The sequence below is a fragment of the Citrus sinensis genome, chromosome 7 (assembly GCF_022201045.2).
Source record: "Citrus sinensis cultivar Valencia sweet orange chromosome 7, DVS_A1.0, whole genome shotgun sequence".
Taxonomy (NCBI): Eukaryota; Viridiplantae; Streptophyta; class Magnoliopsida; order Sapindales; family Rutaceae; genus Citrus; species Citrus sinensis.
In genome coordinates this window covers 18,497,370-18,518,641 of record NC_068562.1, presented here as the reverse complement: position 1 = coordinate 18,518,641, position 21,272 = coordinate 18,497,370, and the positions used below count along the sequence as shown (strand labels likewise).

At 31.9% G+C, this 21,272-nt stretch overlaps 1 protein-coding gene and 1 long non-coding RNA gene across 2 annotated transcripts; one reads left to right on the top strand and one right to left on the bottom strand.

Moving 5' to 3' along the window:
• Positions 1 to 286: 286 nt before the first annotated feature.
• Positions 287 to 3,915, bottom strand: LOC102610647 (U-box domain-containing protein 35-like). The gene is made up of 11 exons (XM_015526910.2): positions 3,748 to 3,915; positions 3,517 to 3,624; positions 3,244 to 3,365; positions 2,716 to 2,915; positions 2,571 to 2,616; positions 2,158 to 2,449; positions 1,953 to 2,054; positions 1,439 to 1,867; positions 566 to 1,321; positions 402 to 486; positions 287 to 306 (listed from the first exon to the last, which is right to left on the bottom strand). The coding sequence occupies exons 1-11, from the start codon at positions 3,913 to 3,915 to the stop codon at positions 287 to 289; spliced, it is 2,328 nt and encodes a 775-aa protein (XP_015382396.2).
• Positions 3,916 to 11,041: 7,126 nt separating this feature from the next.
• Positions 11,042 to 11,977, top strand: LOC127903684 (uncharacterized). Its single transcript, XR_008056418.1, has 2 exons — positions 11,042 to 11,552; positions 11,785 to 11,977. It is a non-coding gene; the product is annotated as an uncharacterized LOC127903684 (long non-coding RNA).
• Positions 11,978 to 21,272: the final 9,295 nt, after the last annotated feature.

Genomic DNA, 21,272 nt, shown 5'->3' with positions numbered 1-21,272 from the left:
ACATGGAATCACAGAAGATTAAGGGAATATTTATTTTACCAGTAAAATCGGAGTAAATGCTAAAAATACCTATATGTACTTCCCCCATTTCATGATAAATCATATATTTACACAAAAATAGACATTTGCTACCGGAGATTTTTTATTCTAACTCTAGTACACAAAACTTCAATTACATTACGCTCCATCCTAGCTATGCTCCAATCTTGCTTGTCTTTTATGTAGCTAAATGGATACAAAAGATAGAGATGACTCAATCCGGTTCGCTGAACAACTTCAAGTGCTTCTAACTCTCCTCTGGTTGTTCTGTGAATCAAAGAAATAATAACGTATAAATTGTGGCGGCTTTTAAGTTTAATTTTTCATGCTTTAAAATGCAATAATTTTCTCAGTTAAAATACCTGATGGTTTTTCTAGATGCGAAGATGAGCCTGATTGGCTCTTCAAACTTTCTGAATTCCAAGGCTGAGGATCACTTAATACATCCTGCAGGAAAATTCCCAGATGTTTGTTCAACATTTCGACTAGTATCAGCTTTAACTGGATTTTGTGTTTATTAACTCACCTGCATTGTCATTGAAGCATTGCTTTTGGAGGAGGGACATAAACTGCCTCCGAAGAAGGTCTGGCCCATGCTTTCATCTGCGAGTTCTCGCAATCTATTCAACTCCGGCAAGACGACTTTGCCAAGATCTGGCCTGTCTTTTCTTCTAAGTTCTGAACATTGAAGTGCCAGCTTTGCAAAGCCTAAGGTTTCTTCGAATGGCCAATCAGTCACAGTTGGGTCCAGCATCTCACCCAATGTACCATTCTCAATAGACCTTTCGACAAAGTGTGTCAACCCCATCGGTTGCTTTGCTGTTATCAGTTGCAGAAGAAGGATCCCCAGCGAATAAACGTCTGATTTTACACCAAGCATTCCTGTTTGTTGATACTCTGGATCAATATAACAAAATGTCCCAGCTGTTGACGTCAAGTGGCACTGTGTTACATTCTCTGCAACAGCAGGTACAAGCCTGGCTAATCCAACATCACTGATTTTACTAACGTAGTTGTGGTCTAGTAAAATATTGCCAGGCTTTAGGTCACGATGCACTAGTGGCTCAGGCTTCGTCTGATGAAGAAAGAGCAGGCCTGTGGCAATCTCTGCAGCTATCCGGAACCTCTGTTGCCAAGAAAGAGGTGGGGTATTCCCTCTCCGGAAGATACGATCATCTAAGCTCCCATTTGCCAAGTATTCATAGACTATTATCCCATATTCCGGGCAGGCTCCTAAAAGGAGTACCATGTTTGGATGCCTTATGCAGCTAAGTACTTCAATCTGTATTAGAAACATAGGTTCGTGACAGAATAAATATGCTTAAAGATGTTAGTATGGGTCTTAAATCTTGTAAGATCAATGCAAGTGAACTTGATTTTGTTTTTTCCTCTTTCTAACCTCTCGTTGAAACTGTGACCTTCCTTGAGCAGCATCCGGACGTAGAACCTTGACTGCAACGGGAGTATGATCAAGATAACACTTGTAGACAGGGCCGTAACCTCCTTCCCCAATCTTACGAGATTCAGTGAAAAATTGCGTAGCCTCTTCAATATCTTCTATAGTGTATCTCCTATATCTAAGGTCCTTGGTGCTCAAATTACTTGATGCTATTTTTACTTCATCAGATTCTTTGAGGCGGTTCATTTCTGCACTCAATCTTCTTTGTGCTTCTAGTTCTGCAATTCTCTTTGCTGCTTCTGCTGCTTCCACTGCCGCCTTGCACCTGGCTCTCTCTTTCTCTGCAAGTGACAGTGCTGTTTCCTCAGCAAAACGGGCCTCTTCTAATCTTCTTTCTTCGTCAAGTCTCCAGCGTTGCAGCTCCAATGCCTGCGGTATACACATTTCATTATGAATACTGTATGTCTCATTGAATTTAATAAAAATGCAAATAGTAAAACAGACTTCAGACCACCTTCTGTTTTGCCACAAGTGCTTCTTTGCATGCGGTACTATACATGTCCATTGTCTGCTTGAGCTCTAACTTTAACCTTCTCATTTCGGCTTCCACTTCATCCTGTGTGTTTTGTAATACAAACCCATAATCATCCATGATTAAACTTTTTGGATTTTCCAAGATGATTCTTATAATGCTATTTCGAAGGAGATTGGTTCCTTACCAAGTTCTGTGATGAGCATGAACATGATGTTGCTCCGCTATCCTGTGAGATTGATGACAAATCATATGGAGAACTTCTGTCAGAGTACCTAAGTCCCAAACGGAACGACCCTAAGCTGTGTTCTGAGCTGGTTGATATCCGTGAGTTTCGACCCACATCAACGAATTCGTAGTGCATAGATGGGCTGTGGTCAGAGCTTGGCCTGCCCGAACTCACAAATGATATGTCAGTATCTGATTCCGAGGAGTCCATGAAAGACTTTCTATCGAAACCTCTTCCTCTTGCTGGTGACCTGTTTCACATAATGGCATGGGGTAATTACTCCATGACACAATAATTTAAACCAATGTACTATTGCAATGTAATTATCTAATCTTACGAATGTGATAATCTATGGAGGATGAAGAATTTACTTGGCAGACTCTTCAAATGACATACGAGGCTTGAAGGATGTCCTATCTGCAGCATATGAAGGGTGGAAAATATTGGTTAGTACTTGAGCAACCCAAAATAGAACTAATGTTTTTCGAAATATCTTTATGATTTGGAGAAACAAACCTCGCAAATTCATACTATATCTGGATTGTGTGTCAGAAATATCATTTTGGCTCTGTAGTTGATCTAATAGTGGGGAAGTGAATGGGGCAGAACGAGACGCATTTCGCTTCGAAGAGATCTTTCCCTTGGATACGACATATATGTTACAGAAATCAGGAGCCGCTTTTGACACACTGCTAGGTACATCTGCCTTGAATTTTCTGCAAGACAAAAACTATCAAAATCTGGAGAATTTCAATTAAGTTTTGCACAAAAAGAACAGATTTTATTATCATTTCCTCTGCGAAAATGACAGCAAATTATGTGCATATTTCAGCGCTACACATATGACATAGCTATTGAAGAAGCTTATCAATAAGCGTTGAAGCTACACCCAGTAATTCCTCAAAATACAGTGGCTATTATTTAAACTGCATACAAGTAATGCTTCATTGGCCAAGCAAAATTTCCCTCGCGTCTAAAGCCATGCACATATGCTGCAGTCATATTATATATATATATAAGTCAAAGTTGTGATGAGGCACATACCTCATAAATCCATGTCGAGATGGGGCACCAAGGACCAAATCCTCAATTGCAGCAAAGGAAACATATTCTGTTATCGCTTTCACAATATCAACATCTTCAAGTAGCACATCAAAGCATTTTATCTGACACAAGAAATTATATTGCATATACAAAAAAAAAAAAAAAAAATTATTTCAGGTTAATGATGCATGTTTATATAACATGCTAAGTTAAGGCTATACAAATTGGTAATCCATGGATGAAAGAAACAGAGAATAGGGCCAGGAAACATACATCTTTACGAGTACAATAGCAACGAAAAGTAAGGAACAGATCCCTGATTTGCTTGTCAGGTTGCTTTTGATGTGGATTTGTTGTTGCACTGGCATCATAAACTTGGCTCTGGCCTGCACCCAAAAGAGGAAACAACAAGAAACAAGAAATAAAATGTACTACATTCATTAAATTTAATAATTTCAAACTGAAATTGAATCAACAAGACCAATTACTTGAAACAGAAGATACTGATGTTCGTTGAGCAACATGGATTAGAACAACAGTTTGGCCTCTATTGAGAAGATTATCAACTGCCCATTTGAGAGCATGCTGGCTACTTTTGTCCTTGTCAACAGCAACTGCTATCAGCCCATTGCCTCCAGTTTTCTTCACCCCATTCCCTTTTGGTTGCCACATTTCTCTTTTCTTTCTAAAACTTCTAAAGGTTTTAGATCAAGAAAAGGAAAAATTATTCTGAAAACTTTCACAATTTAACTGTACAAAGGGAACCCAGATTTGTGTACTGAAAAATAGTACTTACAAGAGAGGCCTCAAAAAAACCTCTCTTCTCTGTTTAGACGACAAATATTATATGAGTTTGACCATGACCAAGAACTTTAATGTCCACTTATCTTAAAATAATTTCATTGGTGTCTCCATTTTTGGCCATTCAAACAGAAGCCACACAAATAACTTTTGACTACAATGCAGCATACGATGCTAAAATTAGCTGAGAATGAAAACAAGAAGAAGCCAGATTTTTCTCTTCCTCTGACATTTTGATTTGTTTTACGGAAAGTCTCAATAAACTAGTTCGGAGAATCATAAATGGTTAGGCTATTTGAAGTTTGAATCCACTGAGATAATTTTAGCACACAATTATTAATCACATGAAACATTACAAATTAATTAAAATTCAATATTATTTTATGCCAACCGTAACTTTCTGATTTTGTGTCCGGCCCAAATTGCACTCTAGCTTACAGTTATTTTACATGCATGCATGCTTAGCCATGGTGTTGTTGGTGTGCTCCAGAACGGAATTAAACAAAATACCAATATAACTAAAAAGAAAACGCAAATTTTTTTATAGGAAAAAGGATACTTAGACTCACTATGGTTTTGAGGAAATGGTCATAAAGACCTTTTTTGACAATAATATCTTTTGACTTTATTAACCCAAAAAAATTGACCCTAAACTTTTATAATAAATAGAAATATGACATTAAAATAAATGTAATAACAATTTTAATATGTAAAAATATTTTTATATTTTACAATCTATTAGACCTAATTCATTATATTAAAGAAATTTTAATAATAAATAGAAACATAATATTAAAATAAATAAATAAAAATCAAAATTACTTTGAATATTAGAAAAAAATAATTCTAATATTATTAATAGGGAGATATTTTGTTAATTGTAAAATCTATTTCACTCAAAGATTTGTTTAAAATCCCTATAATAAATAAAAATATATTATTAAAATAAATATAACAATTTAATATTTAATATTATTTTAAATGTTAAAATAATTTAATATTATTAGTCTACTGGAAATATTATCTTATTTATATTAAATTTGTATTAATTAAAAAACTTCAAAGTCAATTTTTAAATTATTAAATTCAAAGCGTATTATGGTAAAAAAAAGGGTGTCTCTGTTTAAAAACTTAAGAATCTTTGTGACAATTTCCCGAAACCTTAGGGGTATAGGTGTCCTTTTTCCTATTTTTATATTAAAACATACACCTTTATTTTTTTACAATGGATAGGGCTATTAGAACCCACCAATCTTCTTTCTAAACCCTCTATTTAAATTAAGTTTTTATTTTAAGATTTTTTTGATAAAATTACTTAATTAACCATGCTTTTCTTTCTCTCACAATTCCTCAATTTGCCTATAGGTAATTTAAACTTTTATCTTTTAATTCAAATAAACATTGGCACTTGCTTCTCGACTTCTCGAAAAGTCAGTTTCGCAATGGCTATTACAAATTGGAAGATAAAAAATCTACCAAATAAAGAATATTAATCAATTTTTACTAGCCATAAAAACCATAAAAGTTTCTTTGGGTTTCATTTTTATTCTTGAAACAACAAAATTTAAGATGAACAAAAAAGAAAATAATAGTAGGAAGAAAGAAATAAAGTTTGATTTATGAAAAAAAGAAAAGAATCAATGGCAAAAAAAAAATGAAATTGAGATTTCAAGATGTATAATGTGATAATAAAGAGAAAATACAAATCTGTAAGTAGAGAGAGAAAATCGGTGAAGGGCAATTTTGAGATTTTAATTTTTTTTAATTTTAGTAGTTAATATATTTTTTTTAGGTAGGTATAAAGAGAAATTTGATGGGTTCAAATAGCTTTACCCTTATACAATTAGTGTAAACAAAATAGAAAAGACAATCTATAGCCTCTATAATCTTATTCTATTAGCTATTTTACTCTTTGACTCTATAAATCTAGAAAATTGACTCTGATATTTTATAATAAATAAATTAACTTTTCTGTAATATTATATGAATTTTTACCATGTTGATGATCATATCCACAACTTAGCTTGAACAAAGAATTGATAATCATAGAATTTGTCAATAGGTTGGATGGGTTGTTTTGTGAAATTGTCAGAGTATCTTGGCAAATAAATGTGGGTTTGTTGTATTGTTGGTCATTGTTTTATCTTTTAATATTGCTGCTATTGAGTCTTGGTTTTGCTCATGTTTTTGAGCTTATAAAAGTAGAAATTTGGTAACACATCTGAGAATCTAAATCTATTCTTACGCATCAAATTCATTCTATATGATAGCTGAAAGTTGTCAGATTTTGTGAAATCGATCCCATGAATTTTAAGGAAAGTTTACAAAAATAACCTTCAAATGTTTACATTTTTTGAATTTAACCCCTCAAAATTTTCCATTTCATAAGTAGCCAAAAAAACTTTTTTTCCCCAAATTACCCTCTATATTTCCACACTCCAAACTCTCTCTAACCACACTCCAAACTTGTGCTCTTGAATAGCGAACGGTGACGGCAATGGCAAACTAAAATCCAACTAAATCCACCGTAATCTATGCAAACCAGAAACAAATCCAAGAAATTGAAAAGAGTTAGGTAAGCAAACTTTAACATTGTTTAATGGTTTGAGTGAATTTGATTGGGATTCTACATGATTATAGGTTGTTGGAGTGATATAATGAAACAAAATTTAGCTAAAATGATGATTTATAACTATTGCATAGTAGGTGTTTGATGAAATTTCTCTTAGATAATTTATGTTTAGTTTGTGTATAATGAAGGTGCGATGGGGGGAGTTGTTGAATTGTGTGCATTGTTTTACCTACATCAAGTGCGATGGAGAGTAAATTTTGCGATCGATGAAAGAATAGAAGGCTCGGCTATCATACACAACGTGCGCGCACGGGCACGCCTGTTGTATGCAGCTCGCGACAGGCACCTTGTCGCACCAAGAGACAACATCATTATATATAATTTTACAACACACCAAAAATAAGAGTTCAAAATACATAATTAGTTGGAATGATACAACTGGTTTGTATTCGACTCAATGAGATTCTTACATCTCTTGCGGTTATGGCTCGGTTCATTACATTACTCGCATTTCACAGTCCTTCGCTTTACATCCTCACCAATAGAAGGTATTCTGAGCTCTAAACGACGACCGGGTGGTGATGCTTTAACCGATGAGTTAACCTTCGTTTCCCAGATTTTTGCTGGAATTTTCCAGTTTGCCATGTCGCCAACCGACTCTGTTGATTGTGCTGTGCCATGACCAATGATTCTTTGGAGCAATAATTAGAACAAAAACTTATGTAATCCACTCGAACGGTCAAACAAGCAGTAGTTGCATACGCACATACAAGCTAATTAAGTTGGAATACTCTACAGGAGCAAGTCTTGTTATATATGTTAACTATTCCTTGCTTAATATCACCACCCAAAACAAGATTCATATCTAAAAGATGAACAATTATGTGGGTGTACCTAAATCCTATTACTTTTTGAAGTAATCTCACATAAGGACAAAATAAATATTATGATAAAAGTGATTAGTGGGGAAAATTAAATAAAATGAGGAGGTAAAAAATATCACTACTCATAAACGAGTTAATTAAGTCAATTTTTTCAAACTCAATTAATGATTATTTGGTTTGGGGTTTATGATGAATCTATACATCCCAAGATAACCCAATAACAATAAAAATGATATATAAAAAATCTGTCAACTTTCAACTGCTAAACCCAAAATAAAATAAACTTAATTTTTAATCATTTATACTCTTCTATTAAAAAAAAGAATTCTTTTGAACTGTTCTCTTTTAAAGTCGGCGTTTATTCTAATGTTCAATCCCAAATTTAAAAATCACACAAACAACAAATTGTCAATAAACTTAAGTAGATATTCAAATATATTATGCCATACGGTTGAAAGCATCTATTGTTGTTTGTTTATCCATAAAATATTAGACTACAAGCAACATTTTATATTAGAGAGATTGTCAATTTCCTCCTATTGTAATCAATATATAGCATTTAACCCCTATTATTTTCATAATAGCTAATAACCCCCATGACAGTATAGGTTTACAATATCATCCCTATTTTCAAATAGACTTTTATTTTTATTTATTATAAATAAAATAAATCATATGAATAGAAACTAAATAAAAAATTTAAGTATTAAAAATATGAAATATATTTTTTGATGTGAACAAAAAAACTAATAATAAAATTTTTTTCTTGTACCTTTTTATTTTGTAAACATTTTCTTCTAATAAATATTTTATAAGATTTTAAAATTAAATGTAAAAAATACAAGAAAAATATTTTTATTATTAATTTTTTCACATAAAAAATATATCTTTTATTTTAAATATTTAATTTTAATTTTAATTTTCATTCATGTGATTTATTTAATCTATAATAAACATGAATAAAATGATATTTGAAAATAAAAGTAATATTGTAAACTTATGCTGTCAGGGGAATATTGGTCATTATAAAAATAGTGAGGGGACAAATGATATATATTGATCACAGTAGAAGGGGAAATTGGTTTTTCTGTTATATTATGATGTAGAATTAATATATTTAATTTTTACCTCCATTTTAATTTGATTTTAAGTACTAGTATTTTTTTTAATTTTTCAATGTTTTAATTTATTTAATTTTCAATTATAATCAAATTGTCAACCCCATCAAATCCAGCCCAACGATTTAAGGGTTGGATTGGTTTGAGATGGAAGTGTCATTTGATTGGCTTGAGTTGGTTTCTCCTAGATAGTAAGAAAATTAAATACAAAAACTAAAACATTATGTAATTCACAATATTTTTATTTAAAATAGTTTTTCCATTTATTTGAATTATCCAAGTCCATTAAGGGTAAAGCCGTTAAGTTATACAAAAAATCGGTGAGAGGGATGTCTTGAGACATTTCACAAACTATAGGGATGTGAAAAACATTTGCTCAAGGTCTTTATCTACATTTTGATTAAACTTTTGTGGTCTCTTGATCTTTTCAATAATATGGTATAACGAGTCTATTGATGATAGCATTTGTCTGTGAATTAGCTACTCTTAGGTTTTTATTTATTAACATTTCACAAATTATAGGGATGTGAAAAACATTTACTCAAGGTCTTTGAGTGCATTTTGATTAACTTTTGGGCTTTCTTGATCCTTTTAATTACATGGTATAATTAACTTACACTTACGTTAATTTTATTCTATTGAAACTCATATTACGAGAGTATGGTGTTTAAAGATTCACTTCAACTAATTAGTCCTCCCCATACATTTTCTCTAGAAAAATTAGATTATTATTATGAATAATATTAAGGATCTCAATTGTTGAATCCCAACTATTATGTATTATTCATCTATTGGATAGTTAATTTCATAATTGATAAAATCTAGCAGATGAATGCCATGTCGAAACTCAAGTTGTTATGATGAATCTATCATGTTCCATTAGCTAGTCATGATCATGCAATTACCAGCTAAATAAAATAGTGAATTAACCAAAATAGAATAAAACAAAAAAGAAAAGGAAAACAGAAAGGTGATCGTTTAATTCATTTTCTTTCTACAGTCCAACAAATTATGAATTTCTATCACTTAGACTTCAACTTAAGCAAATTAATTACACTACTGGCTAACCACAATAACCTCATTCTTTTCTCTCTCCCAACCTCACATTTCATTCATAAATATGAAATCTACCCCCTCAAAACAACCAGTTTCATCTTCATCTTTATGTTTTCATCATCAATTATCAGCAGGTGCAACAAATCATACCTCAAATGTTTGCATAACTCCCAATCAGCCATGTGAGAAGAACCCATCCCCTGACCCATTGATGCTTTGAACATACCCATCACAAAAATGTTCATCATGATCATTACCTCCCTCTTTCAACCGCTCAATCTTCTCAGTGACTTCTTTCAATTCCATCCTTGCCAACACATCTTCTTCACAACAACTCAATCCTATCTTCAAAAGATTTATCATTTCACTCTTACTATTTTCGGCTCCCTGGCCTTCATCTCTTTATCAAACAATTCACTTGTCCTTGTTTCTTTAACCATGTTATTGACGCAACTTGATAAGCTTGCCTTACTATCATAACCTTGCAATAGATAGTTATTAGTATTCCAAGGCTCCATACATCAGATTTCTTTGATATCTTGGCATTGTGTGCATACTGGGGTGACTTGTAAGCAGCCATGAGAGTGTGTGCATTGTCGGGGTTGATCAATGGCCTTGGGGCATAATCTGTTAATGGTCGTTTAAAGGACTTGTCAAGAAGCACATTGGATGATTTAAAGTGACCGTGAGGGGTAATTGAGCCTGGAAGCTCATTGTGGAGATAAGCCATGCCTTTGACCACCCCTTTTCAGCCTTTTTTCAATCAAGCCGTGCCACTAGTAGAAAAATGACTTTAGTTAGATACTAAATTGCTAATATTAAATTGCTAATATTAAATGAAAAAGAATTTTAGTATTTAGTGGCGGGGCCCAGACACTTAAATTAGGAGTGGCTTAGTTAAAATTTTTTTATTTAATTTGGAATACTTTTTTTTTAATGTTCACTTAAATACATTTTAAGTCTCATAGATTTAATTTTTTTATATTTTAAATAATAATAATAATAAATTATTTATTTTAAATGTGTAAAAATATCATTTTCGTAAGTAATTTCTACAAAATATTAAAAAAACAAAATAATGTGGTTATTGGGAATTAAACCAAGACTTAAAACCAACAAATAACACTTTTATCATTGAATTATAAATCTTTTGTTATATAAAAAATATACTTAATTTTTTTTATTTAACTCTTCTAAAAAGAATGTGAGGTTACATTTAAAAAAAAAAATTAATGACCGAGCAAGGGATCATGTCAATATTTGATGACATGAGCGTATTTACTATTTAGCAACTTTAGCATGATAATGATAATAACTATTGATATTTTGGTATCATTACACTGGATTCATACCAACAGATGTATCAATTAATTTTATTTTTCAAATATATACGTCGTCGTTTTCTTGTCTTAAAAATCGGGAACACTTGAATTTTTTGTCTCCTAGTCTTCCCTCTGTTAACACAATCGATTCCCGCGCTCTCCACTGACCCTAAAACTCAAATAAAGCAAAACTCTACATCAAATTAGAAGAAACCACGGGGGAAAAAAAAAAAATTACAGCCTCTAAAATGATTGATCGGAAAACAACTTGGACAGATTGAAGGTCTCACTGAAATTCCCCTACGAATCCGGCCGTTCTCACCGTCATTTTGGCCGGTCATTGACTCGCCGATGATAGCCGTTTGATTTACACCGTTGTTCCTTGTTGCCATTATTTTGAGCCGATGATAGCCGTTCCTTTCCGCCGTCATGCTATTAAACAATAGCCGTTCCTTTTGACGGACAAAGTCGAGCCTGCAGCTGTCGCGTCGTTGTCCTTATTAAAGAATTCCTAGCCCTTTTTTCAGCGCTGGAGTTTTTCTTGAATAAACCCTAGGTATTTGTTCATATTGTTATTTCTTATCTCTTATTTGATAAGTTGAAGTGAGTGACTTAATTTGATCAAATAAAGATTATCTCTATTTAGCGTTTCAGTGGGTTTTGGTAACGAATTAGTTAAATTTTGAAGCTTATTTGTCGTTTGATTTCACTGATTTTGAAGTTGTTGTTTGGATTTTGAACCTTACTTCTCTTGGACAAAATATTTAATCTGTAAGGAAAATGTATAGGAGATTCACTGGAGACAACATCAGATGGCTAACTGGATTCAACCAGATGCGTGCTCAGGTTTGTATTTTTGTTTTCGTCTATCCATAAGTTTCCATTTTGTCTGTGTAATTATCCCATTGCTAGGAAGCTCTTTATTTTCTGATATGGTGAATTGAGAAGTTACAAAATATACACCTGGAATGCTTCAGTGAATGATTCCATTTTGACCTGTTATAATGTCCGTTTCTGAGTTCTATTTTAATGTTTATTCGTTTACATATTTTTGAAAATTGATTAAAACATTGGTTAAAAGAGAACAGCAAAAACCATTTATGCATCTTTTTATATTTCTTCATTTTAGGTTAATATCATCTAGATATGATTATTATCATTAGTACTAAAAGTATGAATATAATGTATTTGTATTTTTTTTAGTTACACATGTATAAGCATAACCTGGTGTCCTATCTGTGAGTGTCGGATTGGATGAACTACAAATATTTATCTGTTGTACTCACTTAGAATACTTTTCTCATTAACCATCTATAAGCTTGCTGCTTGAAATTGCTTTGCTTTTCCTGCTACGTTTCCTCCTTCTATTGATAGTATTTTAGACAATTTAAATGCAAAAGGTCTTAGTTTAGTTGATTGGTGCGTCTTCTAGTGTTTGGTCCACTAACTATAAAAAATGTAGTTTTTCTAATATATGTTTTTCAGTTTCCTCTTGCTTAGCGTCAACTGCTTTGCTAAATATATTTTGTGGCTATTATTGAGAGCTGAGTTATAGTCTAAATGTTTGAGTTGCAGATATGCGACATGGTAGCTGTAGCTTGTATCATAAATGCCACTATTGTAGTTCCATATCTTGATAAACGGTCATTTTGGCAAGATTCTAGGTTCCTCCCTTTCCCATTTTGGATGTTAGCTGTTTGTCTCTGCATCAATGTCTTAACAGTCGAATTCTGTGGTCTGTTTTCTACTTTCTTTGTCTGCAGCAACTCTTCTGATGAAGATAATTTAAATAACTCTTTGGCTAATGATGTAAAAGTCATAAAAGATCTTCCTAATGAACTCAGTACAGCTGCCAGAGCACTTAAACATTTCAGAAGCTAGTCTGGTATGGATAACTACCTGGGAGAGATAGCTAGCATCTGGGAGGATTATCTGGTGTGTTTATTGAAATTCTTCACCACATTTCTGTTTGCAGCTTTGCATAGTATTCCAAATGTGATCATCTTGATACTCACATAATTCTTTGTAGATTATTCGAGCTGCCAAATCTGATTCTTATTTAGCAAATAATAATATACCTCCGGATATTCAGAAGCTGCATTGTCAATCCTATTTCTAGGAGCAGTTGACAATTGAATCCAATTTTTCCCATTAATTTCGTATCCGTAATAGTGCGAAAGGAAGGCCCGGCTCCAACTCATCAAGCTGTTCGCAAGGGCCAACTTGATCCTCTTCCCCAGGGATCCCAGATGAGGGAACCCTAAGAGAGCCGCCGACTCCAACTACCGTCCACTTACGACTGATTTGTTTTAAATTTAAAATGGGTCTATACGGCCCTTTCCTATTCCTTCTCTTTCTTTCCGGTTCTATTTTTCTTACTATTTCCATTAAAATTGAAAAGAAGGGCGGGCGATTTCAAAGCGGACTCCCCATTCATTAGATAGAGAAGATCACCAAGATTTCGTGATCCAATTGCTCAGGATACCCTTTTTTAGCTTTTAGTTAGTTTTTAGAATCGATTTCTTAGCCCTCCGTTTTGCCCCTCAAATTGATGCAATGAGGAAAGTAAATAATTAGTCCTGAATTTTCATTTGATCTTTTTTAGTGCTATATTTCTTGTGACCTATGCAATTATATATAGGAAAAAATTTATTTTATTGTAGTTGTTGGTGGATCGGATGAGGTCTTACTGTCCTCATATTGCACTGCATTTGCGATATGAGAAGGATGCTTGCCTTCGATGGAAGTTTTATTTTTCCAGAATGTATCCTAATTTTTGGCCTAATTCTTTTGAATTATCGAATCAAAGTAAAGAAGAAAACGAACTCGCAGACCAAGGAACTCCGAGATCGGATGCACAAAAGCAAGTAATTCTTGGATCAGTTCTCTCAAACCAAGATAGTGGATGCACGCACCCATGATTTATTTCCTATTGAGGCAGATGAACTAAGGGCAATAAGGTCTGAGTTGACTATCTAATGATTTAAATGCTCAATTTGATGCTTCTTCACTTGATTAGTTGTTTATGTTACTTGATGCATGTTATTTATTTTAACTTGGTTTAAACTTTGTAGAGAAAACACTGCCAACTGGAAAGTGAAGGAAATTGATTCCAAGGAACCGACATCCAATGGTTATTGTTCCCTAAATCCAAAGGAGGTTGGAATATTTCTTACTGCTCTAGGATATCCATCAAGCACTTCGATATATATTGCTGCTGCAGAGATATATGATGGTGATGCTCGTATGGTCGATTTACAGTCCTACTATCCTATAATGATGAGTAAGGTATTACTTGTGTCTTACATGGTGTGTGATTCTTGTCTTAAAGTAAATTCTGGTGCTTGATTATGATATGGTCCTACAATAATTTATGAGGTTTTTGATGAACATTGACCATGTAAAACCTCAAAATAGAAAATGCAATAGAATGTTCATGAGTGCGTGATAAACATGATGTGCAACTCATCTGAGATTATAATCCAGTTAGTCATATGATATTGTGCTGATGAGTTTAGCCCATCAGTCTCATAACCATGCAAGTACTGTCAATTATAATAGAAGGACCTCTCTGTAATCAACTTCAGCCATTGGTTAATTGTGGAACTCATTGTGGTAGTGTTCAATTTCACCATTTGCTTCTGATCATTAACAAATTTTCTTCACCCTCTATTTCTTGCTTACAACAAACAAAAGGGATGAAATGACTTTTATGTTGTTTTAATTTTCACAGCTCAACTTTTAAACTTTTATATATTTTGACTGATAGTTAGCATGTTGATTTGTGTTTGTGATTGCTTTCTTTGTTGGAAAAGTTGGCATCTGTTGAGAAGCTGGAACCATTTGTCAATCATGCATCTCAAATGGCCGCACTCAACTAATTTGTTTCTGCTGAAAGTGATGTGTTTTTTTCCATCAACTCCGGAAACATGGCAAGGGCAGTTGAAGGGCATCTGATGTTGAGGTAACCAACATAACTGCTAAAATTTCGAATGAGTTTTCTTTTGTTCCTTTTTTAGATTCCATCTATTGCATATTATTTGAGTCTGCATCAAAGCCATTATGCTGAGTATTGGATAATCAGGAAAATATATGTGCGTAATGGGCTGGCTTGTTTATTGAATGCATTTTTGTTTTTAGGCCATGGTAGAGTGAGATAATAATATCTTGTGAAGTCCTAATCTTTGTTTTTGCATATTTTATCTGATTGAACAAGCCCTAATAAGATCGAACACAAAAACAAATATTTTTGAAAAATTAACCTTTGGTGAATCTTCTTTAAAATATGTACTTAATGTTGATGGAGAATAAATAGTCTAATGGACACATTAAATCTATATATTATTCCATGTATGTGGTGTCTTAACAAAATGCTTGCTGCCAAGCATTGGGTTTAATGTAAATCTCTGTGACTATGCTTTATGCTTAAAGTTGCTCTTTACTTCAGCATCATGCTTAGCTAATGGCATTTCGGTGTTGCACTAATCATTTAAATCATGGATTAAATTATTCACAGTACATCGAAATTAATAAGAATTTTTCAGTTGAGTTAAATTCTTTTCCAAAAAAAGAAAAATAAAAAAAGAAAGATTTAAAATGAAGTACAAGTATTGATTTTTGTTGGCTGAAGTAATAATACCACTGTGTTTAAATTATTTTTTATTTTTTCTTTGGTTATGCACACATATAATTTGATAGCTGATGAGTTAGTTTTCGCTTTCTTTTAAGATTTGTATTTTGAGAAAACCTTTTTAATTTTTAGTTAACATAACAGTTTTTTTTTTTTTTTTCCCTTTAACAGGTTTTCAGGATTGCGCAAGATTACAGAAATAAGTACAAGATTGTAATTGGTAATGGTTGATTCTTCACGTAGTTTTTATTGTAAACTCTTTGCTCGTTTGGGTTTGACACAATGTTTTGGCTTTTACATTTCAATATTCATGTAGTTCCACAGACTAATAAATTTTCAGATTATTCAATGAATATTTCAATTCAAGCACCAATTGGAAATTTCTATTTCTGTTTTTTTTTGGTAATTTTCTTCGAATAAATATTGTTGCTATGGTATCGTTATCTTTGTAATACCCTTGTATCAATGTGTTTGATACCATAGTATTGTTGTATATATGATGTCCTAAAATCAAAATGGTTTTAATACTACAGCTATATAAAATTACTGATACTATTTTCTAGTGTCGTTATGACACTGACATGGGCTATGTTGATACTAAAATTTGGTGTCAGCAAAATATATTATTGAAACCAAAATAATATTAACAAAGGTCATTTTTCTACTAGTGTGGTTGTTTTACAGTATGACTTGCTGGACAAAAGAAAATTCTCCAACACGACCAGTATCTGACTAAACAGTAAACAGTTGTGGTTCATGAAAGAATTCCACAAGAAAGATACAAAAGTAGCGAGCAAGAGAATATGGTCAACAGGGAGCTAAGAAAATGAGCAATACACGCATATTTTAGGTGCTGATGATAGATAATTGGCATCCTTCTCATCGAAATTTTCCTAAATTTTTAAACACCTTGTGTTGCGGGTCTAACTAGTGATAGTTTGTTGCAAAAATTTGACTATTATTTTCATGCATATTAACCGCTAATTAACCATGTGAATTTTACTCAAGATGAACTTAAAAGAAATTCTTGTCCCAAGGAATCTTGATCTCCTGACAGAATGCTCTCAAATAGACATGTATGAAGGGTACCTATAACTATAAACATGTTAATGAACTAAAACATTTAAAATCAAATCAAAGAAGTTAAAATTCTTACCATGAAATTTACTAGCCAAGCTACCATTGTCAACAAACTCATAAAGCAAGAGCTTCTCCTCTTGCCTATAGTAGAAAGCTCAGAGTGGCAACAAATTCAGGCGTTCCGATCTACATAGTTCATTTGTTTATACCTCTTCACGACATATGCTTGCCGATTTGATTTATTACATTTCTTACTATTTTTGATAAATTTTTGTTAACCTGTATTGTGCGATTTATTAACCAGAAGCATTTGTGCGAATGAAAGGAATCAACAAAGTGATGAATGTTACTGTTAAAAAGTGTTAGATCCGTTTTCTTAGTTAGGCAATTTTAATTGAAGTCAACTTAATTAAATTAGGAAATGCATAAAACTAAAGAAATAACATAAGCAATTTTCACATAGTTCTGAAAATTCCCAAATATACAGAGCCACTCTCAACTATTGCACACTCCACTAAGTTACGAAAGATTACAATGTAATTGAACTTCAATTAATAAGACTCCCTCTTTGACGACGTAACCTTGTTTATGGACTTGTTCACGACCACCATTTCTCTTGTTTGTTTATCACTTTTTTTATTTATTCATATTTCAATCAAACTATAACTCATATTATATGAGCCTACTATTAATATTTACAATTAGATTATTATTGAAAATTAATTTACATTATTTTTTATGAAGCACTGCCCATATTTTTACCCTCACTAATATTCAAGTGATATATGCTATACCTTTGTAAATGAGAAGATTAGCTCTACTTAATTATTTGTTATAATTGAGGAAGAAATTTTAACCCCCACAATGTTATATGGGGGTTCAAACTATGAGGCCAGCAGACCTGACCATTTGGCCGTTGACTAAGTGGTTTTATTTATTATTTCTTTGAAATCATTTAACGCAGCAAATCCTCTTCTGCCAAACAACATAAAAACAATGAGTCTAGTTAGGCATGAATAAGGTTGTTCCAAATTTCCTAGTATATATAATCTTGCAGTTATTGTGTTTTTTTTTTCCAATTATTTAACCTAACGGTAACCCAATTTCTTTCCCCACCCATACGAGCAGGGTTTACATGATTTTCTCTTAATTTTTAATACAAGAGATTTTATTATCTCAAATAGATTTTTAATACTAGTATTACGATCACTCTATGAATACATATCTCAAAAGATTCATTTCAAATTAAATGGCATTAATCACTTGCGTTAAAAACGGTACTACATAATTTTACAGAAATTTAGAAAAATCTTCCACCACTTTTGTTCATAGTGTCTATTGGTTGAATTTTTGGGATAAATTTGGGCACATCTAGCATTATTATTACTAATAATTAAAATTTTCATATCAATAATTTGAGCATGGAGTTGCAGGCACCTGTACGTAAAATTGCCGCTACGGATGGAATTGAGGTTCGTTGGTCGTGAACACACACACAAAAAAAAAAAAAAAAAAGAGCAGGACAATCCCTATCTTGGATACGATCCAATTAGAACTTTGTTTTTGAATAAATAAGAAATTAAAAAAAAAACTCAATTAATTTTCCATGTATCTTTAATTGTGAATCGAGCAAGATACCAATCATTTCTGCTTATACTAGGTGAATATATAGATGTAATTAAGTTGGGAGTTTATGATCTATACATCGACATATGCAAGGAATTGACATATGTCACAAGGTAAAGAGTTTATAGAAATTTACATATCTCACAATGTAAAGAGTTTATTTAGTCACTTAAATGCCTTGCATAAATTTGCAGATCAATAAAGCATATTAATTCTCAAATTAAGCCAATACTGGATTCATCTTCCTGTGCAGGAATTTGAAAGAGATTGTTGGCCAGAAACATGCTAAACATTCTGTCCAGGACCCAGTTTATTTCTTTTTTTAGCAAATGTTAAAGTTTTAGGTCAAATTTTTCTCTTCCGCCATTTGAAGTTTTAAATCTACAAAGATAATTTTAGCATACAATTATTCATAAATGTTCATAGCTTTCTGATTTTGTGTCGTGCCTCAAATCGCTCTCTAGCTTACAATAATTTATTTTACATTTAGCCAGTGTGATAGCGAGAACATGTGACCCAAAACTATTGTTGTTCTAAAATTTTGAACTTTAATAGAAATTCAATGTCATGTCAATTGTTAAAATACAATTATTTTTTATCAAATTTTTTATCTATGTATCGATCGCCATCAGCAACAGCAAATATGTCTGCTTTCATTTCTTTAACAATTTTATTAATTAAATATCTGTTCTTACCCCTTCCAAAACCATAGAGTGGCTTTACCTCCTTTAGCATCTCAGTTTTTTCACTTTCCAACTCCAATTCATCAAACTGCTTAGCAAATAAGGACACTCCTAAATTTGAATGTCCAATGTCTATGGCGACAACTCCGTTTCTTTAAGTTTATGTAGCTCTATTTTCATGCTTTTCATCTGTTCTTTTGTGTCTCAATCATTCGTTTCCTTAAACCTTCTTTTAGTGTTACATTTCCCATCAAACTTCTTTTTAATTTCAACCACTGAATATCTACATAAAATATTAAAAATGAACTTTTTTAATACTAGTAAAATGAGTAGTCCATTTTAATTACAATAAAGATAAGAGTGATGATACACCTATAAATTCATGTACAAACTTTTTGATGTACAAACTGATTTGACACTAATTTATTTATTGAATGAAAATAGAAAATAATAAAAACATTTCATGTGGACCAAGAGATGTTTAATTCAACCGATTTAATTATGCCACATCAGTTTGTATAAAATAGATTTGTACAAGTGTTTGTGGCAGGGAGGGCAAAATCCAGATCCGAATCCAAATCCGCATTGAACTTTTGGCATCCGAATGCAGGTAATATCCGCACGGATTGCGGGCAAATTTTCTTGAAATCCAAATCCGTATAATAATAAAATTAAATATAATTTTAAATTTAATAATTTACCTAATAATATCAAGTAAAATTCAATTATAATCTAACAATCAACAATTCAACATCAATAACGTACAACAACACTATAAATTCACAAACGATAATTGCACAACATAAATCAAACATAAAAAAATTTAAAAAAAAATCTCAGGTAAACCGATTCATTACAATATTCTCTAATTATTATTTTTTTTTTTTAGTTTTTGACATATTTTTCATAGTCAATAAAGATTGTCGAGTTAATTATGCTCATAAATATTAAATAAATAATTTAATTTATATACTTTTTCAATTAAAATTTAATTATAAAATAATACGGATTCGGATATCCGATTTTTCAGATGCACTTGCATCCGGATCTGGGTCTAGATTTTCGAGATCTTTGCGGATTTGGGTCGAATCCAAAATTTATTGCCATCCCTAGTTTGTGGTGATATTATTAATCTAAAGATAATAAAGCATATTGATCATAAATTGCAACAAATCTAATATAACACCGCACAAGCAGTGCAACATCAACAACACTCACAAGACCAAATCATCAACATTTAACAAATAGCATAGGTACAGTTACTAATTAATTAAAAATAAAGAAACAAATATAAGTAATAAATTAAAAACAGTTTAACACAATAAAACAATTAAAATGTGGCATTTTCAAAGAAATTAATTAATTTTTCAGTAAATTAATAAATTAAAAAATTTTATACCTGCAATTATCTTTTTATTATTACATAACAACAAAACATGGTATTAGTTTCCTCTAGTATTTTAAATGTATATACATTTTTTGGTAATTGAATATTTTTTAAAAATCCATATTCAATGGATTATGAAAAAAAAAAAACTAAAAGTATATTAAAATTAATAATCTATGAAACTATATATATATATATAAATTTTTTTTCATTCAAAATTCATGTTTGATTTGATGAAAATTTACAATACATGACTAGCAACAGAAGCTTCTACAAATTTAATCTTATAAATTATTTACATTTTTCATATATTCACATGAAAATAGAGGTGGCAAACGCAACGCAGCCCGATGTTTGACCCTTTAATTCAATTCTTAATTAATCTTATTAAAAATTTTTAAATAATCTTTATCTCATAATATATCCCACCTAATCTCTATTTATCCTTATTATAATTTTATCTTAAAAAAATAATAATCTTTCTCTTTCTTTACTGGGGCAGCAGTGTTTCTTTTTTTTTCTCCTACAAGGGCAGCCATGGCTTGTGGGTGTGGGCAAGCTTGTCTGAAATCTTTAATTATTAAAATTTTAGATGTACTTAAAATCTATTTACTCTCTGAAATAATCTCACACAAGGACAATATAAAAACTATAATAAAAGTGCTTGGTGGGGAAAATTAGATAAAATGAGGGGTAGAAAATATCACCTCTCCTAATTAAATTCGGATGAGTTGGGTGCATTTTAATGAGTTAATTGAATCAATTTTTTCAAAGCCCATTAATGATTGGTTGGGTTTGGTTCATGATGGATCCATACATTCCAATTTAGGGTTAATTTTAGAAACCTCCCTTAAGGTTTGATATAATTTC

What these genes read in the sequence shown, in the direction of transcription:
- LOC102610647 (XM_015526910.2), bottom strand. Translation starts at nt 3,915, where the DNA reads ATGTGGCAACCAAAAGGGAATGGGGTGAAGAAAACTGGAGGCAATGGG. An exon ending in TCTCGACATGGATTTATGAG is followed by an intron (nt 2,916 to 3,243) that starts GTATGTGCCTCA and finishes TTTGTCTTGCAG; the next exon opens with AAAATTCAAGGCAGATGTAC. An exon ending in ATATAGTATGAATTTGCGAG is followed by an intron (nt 2,617 to 2,715) that starts GTTTGTTTCTCC and finishes CATATGCTGCAG; the next exon opens with ATAGGACATCCTTCAAGCCT.